Source organism: Oryctolagus cuniculus, chromosome 5, assembly GCF_051225735.1.
Source record: "Oryctolagus cuniculus isolate XC-2025 breed Fujian yellow rabbit chromosome 5, ASM5122573v1, whole genome shotgun sequence".
NCBI lineage: Eukaryota > Metazoa > Chordata > Mammalia > Lagomorpha > Leporidae > Oryctolagus > Oryctolagus cuniculus.
In genome coordinates this window covers 61,546,106-61,562,120 of record NC_142871.1, presented here as the reverse complement: position 1 = coordinate 61,562,120, position 16,015 = coordinate 61,546,106, and the positions used below count along the sequence as shown (strand labels likewise).

At 38.6% G+C, this 16,015-nt stretch overlaps 1 protein-coding gene across 3 annotated transcripts in view; it reads left to right on the top strand.

The window, feature by feature from the left end:
* The window catches only part of FIG4 (FIG4 phosphoinositide 5-phosphatase), a 125,501-nt gene that overhangs the window by 33,263 nt on the left and 76,223 nt on the right, over positions 1–16,015 (top strand). For all 3 annotated transcript variants that reach the window (XM_002714901.6, XM_089333823.1, XM_089333822.1), the window contains 3 exons: positions 9,050–9,100; positions 11,931–12,079; positions 14,089–14,217. In XM_002714901.6, coding sequence (XP_002714947.3) covers positions 9,050–9,100; positions 11,931–12,079; positions 14,089–14,217 — 329 coding nt within the window. The remainder of the gene's footprint in view (positions 1–9,049; positions 9,101–11,930; positions 12,080–14,088; positions 14,218–16,015) is intronic.

The following is a 16,015-nucleotide window of genomic DNA, read 5'->3' as shown; positions in this document are numbered from 1 at the left end:
ACTCCAATACTTGGAACATCTTAGTCAACATCACCAGATTCAGAATATACAGCAGGCTTTTGAACACAGTGGCCAAGGGAAATGCTATAACAGGAAGAGACTATCCTTTGAATGTGAGAGGATTTGTGTGGAACACACCTCTAATAAATCAACTGTCATTTCAGGAAACAAAACTCTGGTTGAAAGTAAAAATTTCCATAAAAATGTCTATCTCAGTAAATATCAAAAAGCAGGAGAGAATCTCCATGGATCTTTTGAGTATGATGAATCTCTGAATTACAAATCAGATCTTACAATGTATCAGAGAACACATATGGGGAAAACTGTCCATATATGTAAGCACTGTGGGAAGTCTTTCAGCTGTAAATCCTGCCTTACTATCCACCACAGAACTCACATAGGGGAAAATCTCATTGAGTGCATTGAATGTGGGAAAAGCATCTACCAGAAGTCAGACATCACTAAAGACCAGAGCATTGCCACAATGGAAAATCTTCATGAATGTAGTGAGTGTGGAAAAGCCTTTTATCAGAAGTCATATCTCGTTAAACACCAGAGAATCCACACAGGAGAGAAACCTTATGAATGTAAGATATGTGGGAGAGCATTTTGCCAGAATTCACAACTTAGTACACATCAGAAAATTCACACAGGGGAGAAACCTTATGAGTGCAATGAATGTGGAAAAGCCTTTTATCGGAAGTCACATCTCATTATGCATCAGAGAACTCACACAGGGGAGAAACCTTACAAATGTAATGAGTGTGGAAAAGCCTTTTCCCAGAGTTCAGTCCTCAATAAACATCAGATAATTCACACAGCAGAGAAACCTTATAAGTGCAATATATGTGGAAAAGCCTTTCGTTGGAAGTCAAGTATCATTATACATCAGAAAATTCACACAAGGGAGAAATCTCATGAATGCAATAATTGTGGAAAACCCTTTTGCCCCAGGACTGCCCTCATTAGCTGTAAGAGAAATCATACAAAGGAGAAACCATGATTGTAACGTGTTGAAAATCATTTTGCCACAGGTCTGCCCTAATTAACTATCAGAATTCACAGAAGAGAGAAACCTTATGAATGTAATATGTGTGGAAAAGCATTTTGCCAGAAGTCCCAACTAATTTTTCATTAGAGCATGCTCACAGGGAAAAAAAAATCTTATAAATGCAAAGAATGTGTAGAAACATTTTTCCAGAATTCAAGTCTCAGTAGTCATAAAATTCACACAGAAGGAAACATTTTAAATTGACTAAATATAAAAAGGACATGTTTTCCAGGAATACATGTCAGCATACATGACAGAATTCACACAAAGAAGAATATTCACATGTATTAATGTATGAAACTCTATTGAACTCTTTAATATTTACAAAGGAAAAAGTATTTTTATAATAAAAAGAAAAGCAAACATACTTAAATGATCAACCTTGTCACTAATAATGATACAAAACTGACATTATTTGCTTCTTGACATGAAGCAGTGATCTTAGTTTTCTTACTAAAAATAATTAACTTGAATCTAAGTATGAGGAAATAATCAGGCAAATTGGTATTGTAGGACTTTTTTGCAGGACAGCTGACTTGAATTCTTTATTTTAATATTATTTATTTGAAAGTCAGAGTTACAGAGAGAGAGGGAGAGACTCAGACAGAGAGCTCTTCCATCTGCTGGTTCACTCCCCAGATGGTTGCAATGACCAGGTCTGGGCCAGGCCGAAGCCAGGAGCATCATCTGGGTCTCCCATGTAGGTGGCGGGGGCCCAAACCCTTGGGCCATGTTCCACTGTTTTTCCTAGGCTATTAGCAGGGGGTTGGATCAGAAGTGTAGCAGCTGGAATATGAACTGGGGCCCATGTGTGTCGCTCCCCGTCTTCATGGGGGAACGACACTAAACCCTGCCTAGGCTTCATATCCGAGTCACGGCACCATTATGTCGCTCCCCCTCTTCGTGGAGGAGCAACACAGGACCCTGCGCTGTTCTTTCGTCTGCTCGGCCCTCCCCGGGTTTGCTGCTGGTTCTTCCCGGGTTGGCTACTATCCCTTCCACCTCCGTGGAAGGGCAGTTCCCCCTGGCCACATTCCCCACTTCCGCAGGGGAGCGGCACACCGCCGGCCGGTTCTCTCGGGGGCTGCACGGGTTCCCTTAGATGTTCCCCATAGATGTTCCTGGTGCATGCCGTCTCTCTCCTCCTTTATAGTCCTCCTCCGCCAATCCTAACTCGGCTGCCCACACGCCGAGCACGCTGCTCTCCAATCAGGAGCAAGTCCTACAGTTTATCAGTTGAACTGGAGGCAGCTGTGCGGAAGCTGTTTACTTCTCTCCCAGCGCCATATTGTGGGAGAGCAGATGCATAGAATAAGTCCTAATTCGAGTAACTTAGTCTAGTCCGGATTGCTCCCCACACATGTGGGATGCTGGTGTCTCAGGCAGTGGCCTTACCAGCTATCCCATATCAGGCCCACACCTGAACTCCTAAGAAAATCTAAGAGTCATCAAAAACAGGGAGCAGCTTTTAGATTTAGATTTAGATTTAGGAGCAGATATGATTAATAAAACATGGAAATTTCTGTTGAATCCTCGGTTAAAATGTGTGCGCGTGCACACACACAGTTGTAAGACACTTTTGGGGACAGTTTGTATATGAACTGGATTCTAACAATATTGAATCAATACTAAATTTGGGGTATAATAATAGTATTGTAGTCACTTAGGAGGTTGTCCTTGTTCGTAATAGATAGCTACATGCCAAAATATTTGTGAATATATTTGTGAATAGTTTGTGAATATTGGTAAAGTGATATCTGATACTTATTGTCAGATGATTGAGAAAAATAAAATGTGTATTTAAAGAGAAAAATGTATGTGTATGTTTTAAGAGCTTTTACAGTGAATTTAGAGGAAGGACATACTGTCTGGTGTTTATTATACAGTTTTTTTTGGTTGCAATTTTTCTGTTGATCTGAAATCTTCCAAAAGTTGGGGGGGCGGTTATTGGAGCTTTGAGAATGTGGAAGGAAAAATTATTAAAACTGGTAAATTTAAAATTATAAATGTTCAATTTATTTAATGTCTTAATGCTTAAAATCAAACATAGGTGTACTTATAAGTTTTTATAATACATAATGATTTCGATTTTAACTGTGCTCTATACTTGTATGGTGTTTTCCGATACATGAGCCACAATTTAAAAGTGAGTGGGTCTTTTGGTTGAGACTTTCTTAGATAGTGGCTTTCTGGACCTTTGTGACTTTGTCCCTGATGGCGATTTGGAAGATAGTTGTTGAATAATTTGTTCCAGGTTAGGATAAATACAATTGACCAGATAAAGTAAACATTTGTCTTGTACTAACTAAGCCACTGGGGGAAAATACCCCAAATGGCTCGCAGGAAGACATCAATTAAAGGTGAATCAGACCAGCTTTTACAAATCCAAGGGATGGGAAAAAGTTGAAGAGGTTTGTATTATTCACAAATTCTGCCCTTAGGATCCTTTAGCTGAGAATAGTAAAGCCAGTTGTGTTGTGCTATGTGGTGATCTGAATGACTTCAAGAATGAAATCATATTATGGTTAATACGGTGTACTAAATGGAAGTTATCCAAAATAAGATACAATTATATTAATAGTTTGTTATAGGTGGACTAAAATAATATTACTAGATAGAAAAATACTTTCAACAGACTTATAAAACTATATAATATAACAATACATTTAAATAAAGATACTTGGTAAAATGTCAAATAATACAATGACAAGTAGAGGTTATCCCTGTGATGCAGGATTGCATCAACACTAGAAGATTTACTAGAGCATCTTGCCACATAAAAGTATGATCATCTTAATATTTGTAGAAAATATATTTGGCAATAATCAATAGCTATTTGTAGTCAAAAGTCTTAGCAAACTAAGCATCTAAGTGAAATTTCTTAATTGGAGAAATGATACTCATTAAAAACCTACATACAAAATTATTTTAGAAGCTCTTAGCATAGAGTTGGTCCTCTGTATATAAAGTTAAACTAAAAATGAACTATAATGAAAAATGGGATGGGATAGGGAGTAGGAGGTGGGATGGGAGTCGGGGTGGGAGAACAGGTATGGGGGAAAGAACCACTATATTCCTAATGTTGTACCTATGAAAAATGCATTCATTAAATAAAAGCTTAAAAAAAAGAAGTGAAACTTTAAAAGTGTTACCTTTAATTAAAGTAAGGGACAATATACAAGTATTTGCCATCACTCCTAATAGTTGACATTGTATTGAAGGCCCTAGATAATGCAATAAAATATAAAAATAAGTCATAAAGTTTAAAAATAGGCAGACATTCAGTCAGCATGATTTTATACCTGGAAAATCCAAGAATATCTACAAACTCTCAGAACTAGTGGAAGAATTTTTAAAAGTGACTGAAGTAAAGATCAGCACATAAGAACCAGTAAGGTAATTTTACACATTATCAATAAGTTATTGAAAATTTAATGATGATCCCATTCAGAAAACACCAAAGATTATAAAGTACTTGGAAAATAAATATAACAGAAGCCATATAAAATCATAGAGAGAATATTAAAAACATTACTAAAAGACTTTTTAAAAATCCCTAAATGATTGGAAACATGTCCCTTGTTCATGAATGAGAAGATTCAATATCATGAAGATCTCTTTTCTTCAGATTTAATTCACCAACTTAATGTAATTCTAATCTAAATTCCAAGAGAATTTTTAAAAAATGGAACTTGACAGGCTGATTTTAAACTTCATATGGAGGGGTGGGTACTTGGTCTGTCAGTTAAGACACCACATGGGACACCTGCCTCCCCTATCACCATGCCTACATTTGAATCCTGACTAAGCTTCCAGTTCTAGCTTCCCGCTCATGTGCACCCTGGGAGGTGGCAGGTGATGGCTCGAATATCTGGTTCCCAGATATTCCATGTGGGAGACCTGGATTGAATTCTTGGCTACTGACCTGGCACACGCCCAGCTGCTGCAAGCATTTGAGGAGTAAAGGGAGTACGCGTGTGTGCTAGCGCGTGCACGCACTCTCTCTCTCCATCTGCCTTTCAAATAAATAAATAAAATTAAAAAAAAAGAGCACCTGAGACTCAGATATACAAGAAACAAATTCATATGAAAAAACAAAAGTCTAAGGATCATCCAGACAGTTTTAAAAAAGAAAAATGAGACAGTATCAGTGCAACCAGACAGTAACATTTATGGTAATTAAGGTAATCAGATAGTAAACTAGAGTAAGATTGCTCTGCTACTGGTAGAGGAACTGACATTGATCAATGAACAGAGTTGAGAAAATCTGGGAAAAGATGTATTTTATGTGGGAAACCGGAATATGATAAAGTAGGAATGACAAATAGTTGGGGGAAAGAGGGAATAAATAATGCTGGTTTTCCATTTGGAAACAAAATTAAATTCTAATCTGTGATAAGAGGCAATTCTAGAAATAGAAAGAAAATTTTAAATAAAAACAATATTTTTATGACCCTCAATGGAGAATATCATCAGAAAAATAAAAAATTATAATCAATGGAAACAATGATATATTTGATGCTATCAAGGTTAAGATATCTTCACAATTAGATTTCAGGAGATAGGCAGCAGTCTGAAGTCAGGTATTTGTAACATATCATAGAATATATGAAGAATTTCTACAGATTAGTGAGTGAAAGATTAGTAGCCCAACTGAAAATGGTTAAGAGTTAGGAACTGGCATTATGGCATAGTAGGCTAAGCCTCCACCTGTGGTGCTGGCATCCTGCATGGGCACAGGTTCGTGTCCCAGCTACTCCTCTTCCAATCCAGCTCTTGGCTTATAGCCTGGGAAAGCAGTGAAAGATGGCCCAAGTGCTTGGGCCCCTGCACCCATGTGGGAGACCTGGAAGAAGCTCCTGGCTCCTGGCTTCAGATCTTCCCAGCTTTGGCAGTTGTGGCCATTTGGGGAGTGAACCAGTAGATGGAAGACCTTTCTCTCTGTAATTCTACTTCTCTAATAAATATCTTTAACAAAAAAAAAAAGTGACACTAATTCTCTCTCTCTCTCTCTCTATATATATATATAGCATTACATTGTGTGATTAGAATATCTGTGTAAGGATGGGTGTTTGACCTAGATGTTAAGATGCTGGTTAAAACGTTCCTGTACATATTGGAGTACTGAGGATCAACTTCTGATTCTACCTTCTGACTCCAGCTTCCTGTTTATATATATATATATATATATACACACATATATATACACACATATATATACATATATACATATATACACATATATATATGAATATATATAAAAGAGGAACAGCAGAGACAAGATTCTGAGTCTAAAAATGCAGTTTTAAGAGGTACCGTTTCATTCTCATTAGTCAGATTGGGAATAATTAAAATATTTGCTGTCAGCAGCAATGTAGGCAATTAGTTGCACATGATGAGTATAAATGGGCTACACACTATGAGATGGAGTGATATTATTTTAGCCACTTGGGAGAATTTGACATATTCTGGCAAAATCGAAAAATACGTATTATCTACAGCCCAGTGATTCTATATATATGCATGTGCCCTAGAGAAACTCCTAGACATGTGTCCAAGAAAACATGCATGACTTCCTTGGCAGCACTGAACATATCTGTAGTGGCAGAACCAGGAGGGATCTAATGGTCTCTCAGGAGAGGAATGAGTAAATATGTATCATATGATGACCAAGCATCACTTAAAATGAACAAATTAAGTCCACAGATTTCAGCATAGCTAGATTTCAAAAACTGAGTGAGAAGAGAGTTGTAGGATAATAGTCAAAATTTGAAATGATTTGCATAAATATTTACTTTAAAAATAGTGTCTGCTAATACTAACTGATAGAATAAAAAAGGGAGAGAATGATCCAACGTGGGAAGCAGGATACACAGCACACTCATAGAATGGTAAATGTCCTAAACAGCACTCTGGCCTCAGAATCAGCCCTTAAGGCATTTGGATCTGGCTGAAGAGCCCATGAGAGTATTTTAGGCATGGAAAGCCAAGACACTCTGGCAAACAAAAAAAAGAGGACCTAAATGAAAGATCTCTGCGAGTGAGATCCCAGTAGAAAGAATGGGGCCATCAAAGAAGGAGGTACCTTTCTCTGAAGGGAGGAGAGAACTTCCACTTTGCCTATGACCTTGTCTGAGATTGAAATCGGCGAACTCAAAAGGCTTCCATAGCCTTGGCAACTCATGACAAGAGCCTAGGGAGATTATTGACACCATAAACAAGAGTGTCAACTTGTTAAGTCAACAACAAGAGTCACTGTGTACTTACTCCTCATGTAGGATCTCTGTCCTTAATGTGTTGTCCAATGTGAATTAATGCTATAACTAGTACTCAAACAGTATTTTACACTTTATGTTCAGTGTGAGTGCAAACTGTTGAAATCTTTACTTACTATATACTAAATTGATCCTCTGTATATAAGGATAATTGAAAATGAGTCTTGATGTGAATGGAATGGGAGAGGGAGTGGGAGATGGGAGGGGTGCGAGTGGGAGGGAAGTTATGGGTGGGGGAAAAGCCATTGTAATCCATAAACTGTACTTTGGAAATTTATATTTACTAAATAAAAGTTTTTTTAAAAAAATTTGTATTGGTTTATTAGAAAGAGAGAGAGAACAAGAGCAAGAGCACACTCCCATCTGCTAATTCACTCACCAGATGCCTGCATCAGCTGGATTTGGCCAAAGCTAGGAGCTGGAATGGGAGGGACACAGCTATGTGAGCCCTCATTCCCTGCCCCTCAGGATCCACATTAACAGGAAGCTGGAGTCAGAAGGTAGAATCAGAAGTTGATCCTCAGTACTCCAATATGTACAGGAACGTTTTAACCAGCATCTTAACATCTAGGTCAAACACCCATCCTTACACAGATATTCTAATCACACAATGTAATGCTATGTATTATTTATTTAAAAAAACTTTTTTTTGAAGATTTATTTATTTATTTGAAAGGCAATTACAGAGAGAGAGGTAGAAACACAGAGAGAGAGACCCTCCATGCACTGGTTCACTCCCCACATTGCAGCAACAGCTAGGGTTGTGTCAGGCCAAAGCCAGGAACTTGCAACTCCATCCAAGTCTGCCACATAAAGACAGGGGCCCAAGGACCTGGGCAATCACCTGCTGCTTCCCCAGGTGCATTAGCAAAGAGCTAATGGAGCAGCTGGGACATGAATCAGTGTCCATAAGGGATGCCAGTGTTGCAGGCGGTGGCTTAACCTGCTGTGCCACAGTACCGACCCCTACACATTGGTTAGAGTTGTCTGTGGTGTGAAGCTAGGGGGCATGTGTCCTGGGAGGACTCCTACCAATACCAGGAAAGTGGTGGCTTCTAGGTTCTAACAGGGATCTTAACCTTTGAAATCATGTTTTAGTTATGTCATCATTTTAGTAGAGTTGAACTGAATGTACAAAAATGTGAACGTGTATTAATCCTGAGTGGTAAGTACATGGATTTTTTTTTATTCTGTACATTCCTTTCCACTGAAAAGCTTTCCAACAGACATTTTGCTTGTGTTATATTCCTCTCATCTTCAGCACACTGACCAAACACATCACAATAGCAAAGGCAGGCTTTGCTTTTGTCTTGCCCACAATGTAAGTGTCCCATACGTGCCCAAGGCATGACTTTGCCTCCCACTGGTCAAGCTCTAGAGTTCAGGGCTTCTGAAGGAACCATCAACAGACTCAGAGCTGTTTCAGATGAAATCCCTGTCATCTAAATGTGTAAATGAGCTTATGTTAAATTGCGAAAGATAAAATAATTTGAGTATCCCTTACCCAAAATGCTTATGACCAGAGAGCTTCAGGTTTTGGAGTTTTGGGCATTTTGGAATATTTGCATAGATTTTATCAGCTGAGTATCCCTAATGTAAAAATATGGAAATCTAAAATGCTCTAAAACTTGAAATGTTTTCAACATCATTCAGAGTTTCTGATTAGGAATGCTCAGCCTGGAGTATTGTAAGAATGTAATATGCTTTGCTTTTTTTTCTTAAGGTATCTTCGAATATTTCAAAATGTGGACCTGTCTAGCAATTTTTACTTCAGGTGAGTGAGTTTGGTTTTGTTCCTCTTGATCCCTGAAATGTTTATATTATTTTCCAGGGGGCAAAAATAAAATCAAAGCATACAAATAGTACTTTACTCTATTTTTAAAAATAAGATAGATTAGTTCATCTAAAAGTATAAAAACACAATTATTTGTTCTTTTTAAAAGTCTGATACATGAAAATCCAAATAGATAAATTAAAGAGTATTTAGTGTCACTATAAAAATCATGTTTATCTTGGATACAATTTAATGTATTTTAAAGAAATATTCTCATTTTGGAATTTTTAAGTACAAAAATGAAATTCACATGTAACCTCGTAACAGTTTCACAGTTGAATTTTCAGTTAATAATCCAGTAAAAGTCAGTAAAAATAAGCTCAAAAAAGAATATAACTGTTTCAAAATACCAATGTACTGTTGGTGGCATTGTGAATTAATAATTTTCCTGGATAGGAATGTAGCATTAGGCTCCTATGGCAACATTTCCTAAAATATCAAGTAGGAGGGAAAATATGAATTTGCTAGTAAAGAGATACTTGTGCCTTCTCTGTCTGTGATAGCTCAAATAAGCAAACAGGCCAATCCAGGGACAACCCAAATGTCAATAATTGAGGAAAAGGCAAGCGAATTAAGATTGAGTGTTATGATAAAGTATTACACCTCCATTGATATGACCAATATGTAGGCCTGGTGGATACAGTTACTGTGACAGGTGGAAAACTCCACCAGCTATAATATCTAAGCTATAGAGGAGAAAACAGCATGCAGCAATAAGGACTCGAGTCATAAAAGACTAAAAGAGGACCCAGAGCATTTGTTGCTATTAGTGTTATAGACAGACAGGGCACTTTGCATTAAGAAATTTATTTTCAATTATTAATATAGTTGACATTTCTCAATGTAGAGTGTATTATGTTGTCACTGAGGTAAAACTGAAGTTCTTTTAACGGAAGTGGAGAGGCCAGTGCCGTGGCATGGTAGACTAAGCCTCCGCCTGCGGTACCGGTATCCCATATGGACACAGATTCCTGTCCTGGCTGCTACTTTTCTGATCCAGCCCCTGGCTTCAGATTGGCCCAGCTTTGTCTGTTGCAGCCATTTGGGGAGTGAACCAGAGAATGGATCTCTCTATCACTCTCTTTGTAACTCTACCTCTCAAAGAAATAAATAAAAATCCTTAAAAACAATGGTAGTGGAGAAGAGCTCCTAGAGAAAGGATTTCCACTTCCACAAGTATTTCTTTAATGTGTATTTCCATTGTTTTGTCTCTCCTTACTTTGCAGAAGGCTTCATTTTGTGTTTGCAACATCTGTGAGTTATTAGTTTTGTCTGTACTCCCATACTGAGTTCAAGTTATCCCATAAGTAAAAATATGTAGGTTAATGTTTTTGTGTCTTATGAGTAGACTATGAAAAGGCTATACTACTTTTTACTACTCAGTATGGGGGTACAGACAAAACTGAGACACATGAAGCCCAAGTCCCTGAGCTTTTGTGACAAATTGCAGACTCAACTAGAATAAAGCAAATGTTTTAAATAGGAAGAATTGATTGTTAAAAGTTAGAAACAAACTTCATAATACAATTTTCATCCCTTTGAGATTAGAGGCTATTAAAGTGAATCCATCCAGCAAATGTGGTAAAATTGAATTTCACAGATGATACAGAAATCAATTTTAATCAAATTATATAAATTGAAGAAATAATAATTTAATAATGCAACTTCACAGATGAAATTGTAACTATCTTAAAATATGACTCAAATATTTAAATAACACATTTGCATAAACCTAACATATACCTTCTGAAATTCTGCACTAAAAACATATAGCTAGAAATACTTATAAAATTATTAATCATGTGATAATCAGAATTATAGCAGGTATTTTTGGCCCAAAGAAATTTTATTTGCAAAGAGATTATTAGAATTTTGGAAAGGGCCGGCGCCGCGGCTCACTAGGCTAATCCTCCGCCTTGCAGCGCCGGCACACCGGGTTCTAGTCCCGGTCGGGGCGCCGGATTCTGTCCCGGTTGCCCCTCTTCCAGGCCAGCTCTCTGCTGTGGCCAGGGAGTGCAGTGGAGGATGGCCCAGGTGCTTGGGCCCTGCACCCCATGGGAGACCAGGAAAAGCACCTGGCTCCTGGCTCCTGCCATCGGATCAGCGCGGTGCGCCGGCCGCAGCGCGCCGGCCGCGGCAGCCATTGGAGGGTGAACCAACGGCAAAGGAAGACCTTTCTCTCTGTCTCTCTCGCTCACTGTCCACTCTGCCTGTCAAAAAAAAAAAAAAAAAAAAAAAAAAAAAAAAAGAATTTTGGAAAGGGCATTTATGGTCCTAAGCCATGTTTCACTGCAGTGGCCTATGTTATTTTCTTATTTTTGTGTTATTGTAGTCACTCATGATATCACCATTAATAACTCATAGAATTATTTTTGTTTTTGGGTAAACAAGGGTATAACACCATACACTGTTGCAGTGGATATTGTATCTATCAAACCTCATGCAGATACATCTGAAAGTATGACCTCTTTGCACAAGATTTATGTCAGTATGAAACAAGAAATCCACCTTGTACAGATCAGTGAATGTAGGTCACCCAGATCATATCATGTATTTCTAGTTATGCGAATGCCTAAGACATGAAATGAATTTATAATTTTCACTTACGTTAATATTCTGCTGTTTTACAGCACTTGTTTAAACAGTACTGCATCCAAGTAAAGTAACAGGTGCTAAGTAATTTAGTTCACAGGTTTTAATTCCATATGGGATCTAAGACTGTGAAATGTACTTTGCTCTTTTATTTCTTAAATTTCAATTCTGTTCTCAGTTACAGCTATGATTTATCACACTCACTTCAGTATAATCTCACTGTCTTGCGAATGCCCCTGGAGATGTTAAAGTCAGAAACAACCCAGACTCGCCAAGAGAGTTTTGACATCTTTGAAGACGAAGGGTTAATTACACAGGGTGGAAGCGGTAGGTGGTTTTCAGCATATTTAATGTGTGTTAACGTGGGCTCCATGAAATGACATTTCATTAAATTTACCCACATTTCCCTCATATTTCTCTATCGCTCATTACTCTCTATCCCTACCAGGGTTGTTTTGGGTGCATGAACTTGACCAATTTATTTTTATAGAGATCATTAGTCACCGTATGATTTCATTGGTAGGCCAGCCAGAAAATTGTATGCTGACATTTTCCAGCAATTATTCGTGCACTTTTTTGTGGAATGCATTCAAGTCCAGACTTCTGGTGAGGTTTAAATGGAGAATTGTTTTCATGTTTGTTTATTTTGTTATGCTTTTTGGATATTAGAGAATATACACCATCTCATTGTCCTTCTTAGAGACCAGCTCAGCGTGGCCCAAGTTTTGGAGAAAAGTTACGATGGCTTACCTATTGTTTGCTAGACATTTAACATATAAAACCTCTCTCTACTCCTCATAAAAACACTGCCTGTTTTCTAGCAGAATAGCTTGGTTAGGGAACTGAGGCCTAAGTTAATGTGGCCCATGTCCAGGGCCATCAGTACAGCAGGCCAGAGGCTGTCACTGCTTGCTTTGGTCCCAGCTGGACCCTGCTTCTATCAGGACCACTGTAGAATCCCTGTGGGACTGCGGGTTGCCCCTGGAGATCCTGCACAAAACCAGATACACGTTGCCTTTGCCCCCCTCTCTCAGCACCTTGATCACCAGTTCCTTAGGTTGGTCTAAAACAACGAAGCAAGAGACGTGTCTCATGTGGGTGTTGTGAAGAAATCCTTGCAAGCTGAAGTTCAGGGACTTTTGTTGAACTGAGCTGTCAATGTAGTAAGTCAGTGGTATCTTTATGCTCCTTTCCCCATGCAGCTTAAATGACTGTGGTGAAGATGTGCCTACAGAGGTAGAACCCTATCTAAAGTGGACCCAGGATATTTGTCCTAGCAGACCACTCAGAAGAGGCTGTTTTTGTCTTAGTGCCTTGTGTTTCACTCTAAGAAGGCTGTTACTTCAACTGAATAGCATCCCTGGCATTGCCCTAGGCCCTTGTAAATTTACTTGATTGGTTATCCCTGAACCTACGGCCACAGCCAGTGCATCCTTCCTACTCAGAGATCATCTGGATCACGTGAATTTGCCTGGTTCAGACACTTGAATTTTAACGCCTTCTGTGTTTTTCATTCTGTTGTGCAATGTGTGGAAAGGTCAGGGAAAGTTCAGCTTTTGTGAATCAAATTGAAGAGTATTTGTCATAAACACTCTTCACAGATCAGTTTTGAGAAAACAAAAAAATCACGTTGGATAACATCTAGAACTTTAATAATCTTTTCAGCCTAATCTTATAAATATGCTTATTTCTTATTTTTCACTTCATATACATTTCATAAAAATAATTTATGTATATTTGGATATACTGAAATCACATTTGATGAAATGGATTTTTTTTTTTCAAATAGAAAAGGCCTGATATATTAATAACTACCACTTATGGGGCTATTACTGCATCAGGCCTGTTCTAAGCACTAAATGTGCATTATTAACCCATTTCATCCGTATAACAACCGTACAGTACAGGTCCTGGTGAGGAGAAAGGGGCTGTAAGGCAGTAAAGAACACTCTCAGTCATGTTGGTCACCCTGCCAGCGTGAGGCAGAGCAAGGACATTGACCATGCACTGTGACCCACAACTGCGTTCCCTGGACCACAGTACTCTATGCTGTCTCTTGGCTTTGTTAATATATTTGTACACGTGTCCTTCATTTCCCTGTGGCTTCCTTTTCTCCTCAGTTGAAAACTCTCACACATCAGAAAACGTGTTTATTCCATAGCTACAGAATTACCACAGTGTTCTGAGTGCTGACTGAGTGATACATGTGGAATTAACAATAGTGCGATTCATGAGGCATCTCATTTTGAAGTTAAAGACAGAAGTCTGAGAACTTAAAGATGAGTTGAATTCCAACCAATTTCTTCCTCTTTCTGATACTAACTTTTATTTTTCAGGTGTATTTGGGATCTGCAGTGAGCCTTATATGAAGTATGTGTGGAATGGTGAACTTCTGGATATAATTAAAAACACTGTGCATCGTGACTGGCTCTTGTACATTATTCATGGGTTCTGCGGGCAGTCAAGTATCCTTTGTGTAAAACTTAAGATACTTATTGTTAAACTCATGCTGTACTAATATGTAGAAAGCTACATACAGATCATGAGATTATAATTATCACTTCAGGTGCCCCACAAGGAAAACTTACCGATGATGCCATGTAGTAGAAATACAAAGAGGAATACAGACTACTTGGGCAGAAGACATTCAGAAAGATTAATAAATAACAAGGAAGACAGTGCTAAGTGCATAGTAAGTGACATCCACAGCCAGGGTCATGCTTATCTGGGAGCAGGAGCAGAACCACGTGCAGGTGGGGAGGATGGGACAGGCTCATGAGAATAGTAGGGCTTGGCCTGGGCCCTAAACAGACCTCAGACCGTAGCAGTGAGGTGAGAGAACGAGGGAAAGAGAGAGCGATAAATCCTGGGGTGGGATGCATCACGAGGGTAGAGGTAGAAAAGAACTTGTACTTGGCTTGTGTATGATCAGTGAGAAGGAGATTGGTGGTGGAAGTTGAAGGTCGAAGGACTGCCAGTCACCAGCTTGCCTTGGTGGTCAGGCTAAGTAAGAACTTTGGATTTGGTGCTAAAACTTTTAAAATTTTTTGTTTAGGAAGATGTCATATTCAAAGTAGTGTTTAGGGAGCTTAAGTTGACAGCTATTTTCAAGTTGGGTTGAGTAAAATGAGACTAGAACAAGGGACACAAGTAAGGAAAAGCTTGCAGTGGTTCAGGAGGAATGTACTGAAGCCAGCGTAGTAGATTGAAGAGTTACAGGTGGAGCCTTGGATTAAGATGCTGAGTTCAGTTTGATTAAAATTTTTTTTCCCTTCTATAGATTCAGTTTGCATTTCATTTCCAGCTACTTTGGAACCTTTTAGTGAAGAGCTGTTGTGTTACAAGACTTAGGAAGATAGTGTTTACTATCTCCCAGTGGAATTTACGTCTCTCCATCACTTTTGGAGACATGTAGGACATTTGTGCAGCCTGCATGTTTTCTAGTTGATATTCTTCCTTGTATCATAGACTTTTAAAGGCCTCTGGTAAGAACTATAAAGGAGTGATTGTTGGAAGACTGTTGAGTGGGTGAGTGTGAGTAACCACTATGAAGTTTTCTTGTGCCAGAGCATTTGGGGAGAGTGAATCAGAGGGCACAACCGGAGAGGTTAGTCTTGGAGAGCGGAAGTACTGCCTACCTTGTGGCACTTGTGGGAGAGGAGAGGCTAGATGAAGACACAGGGTTTTGATGTGAGGAGCAGTGAGATTCATGTGCCATGTTTGAGAATTAGGCTCATTGCTTTAAAGTCACTTCCAGCTAGTGACTGAGGTTATCTGCTTGATCGTTCACTGCATAGCAAGATTTGGCCCTGAATGACTTTTGTCTTTCCAAAAATAAAATCTACCTGGGAAAAACACAGGGTTTTCACCACCAAGAATACCAAAAGGAATGTGCTAGTGTCTAGAGGCTGCTCCTAAACGGTAGTTCTAGATTGTTTCATATTTCCAGTAGCCAGCTCGGAACCTGGTGTGTATTAAGCATAATAAATGCTTGTTATTTACAATAATGAGCATCATCATAGATTATAATTTTAAAGCTCATTAGTTTAAATGATGACTCTAGTCCCTGGTTATCAAGCATTTAATGAATTCTGGAATCTATTTGATGATAAGAGTAATTGCTATTTATTGAACATTTACTACAGGCAAGGCACTAAGAGGTTTATACGTGTTACTTTATCTGGTCTTCCTAGCCACCTAGGGGAAGTACAGGTTGAGTATTCCTTACTTGAAATGCTTGGGACCACAGGTGTTTCAGATTTC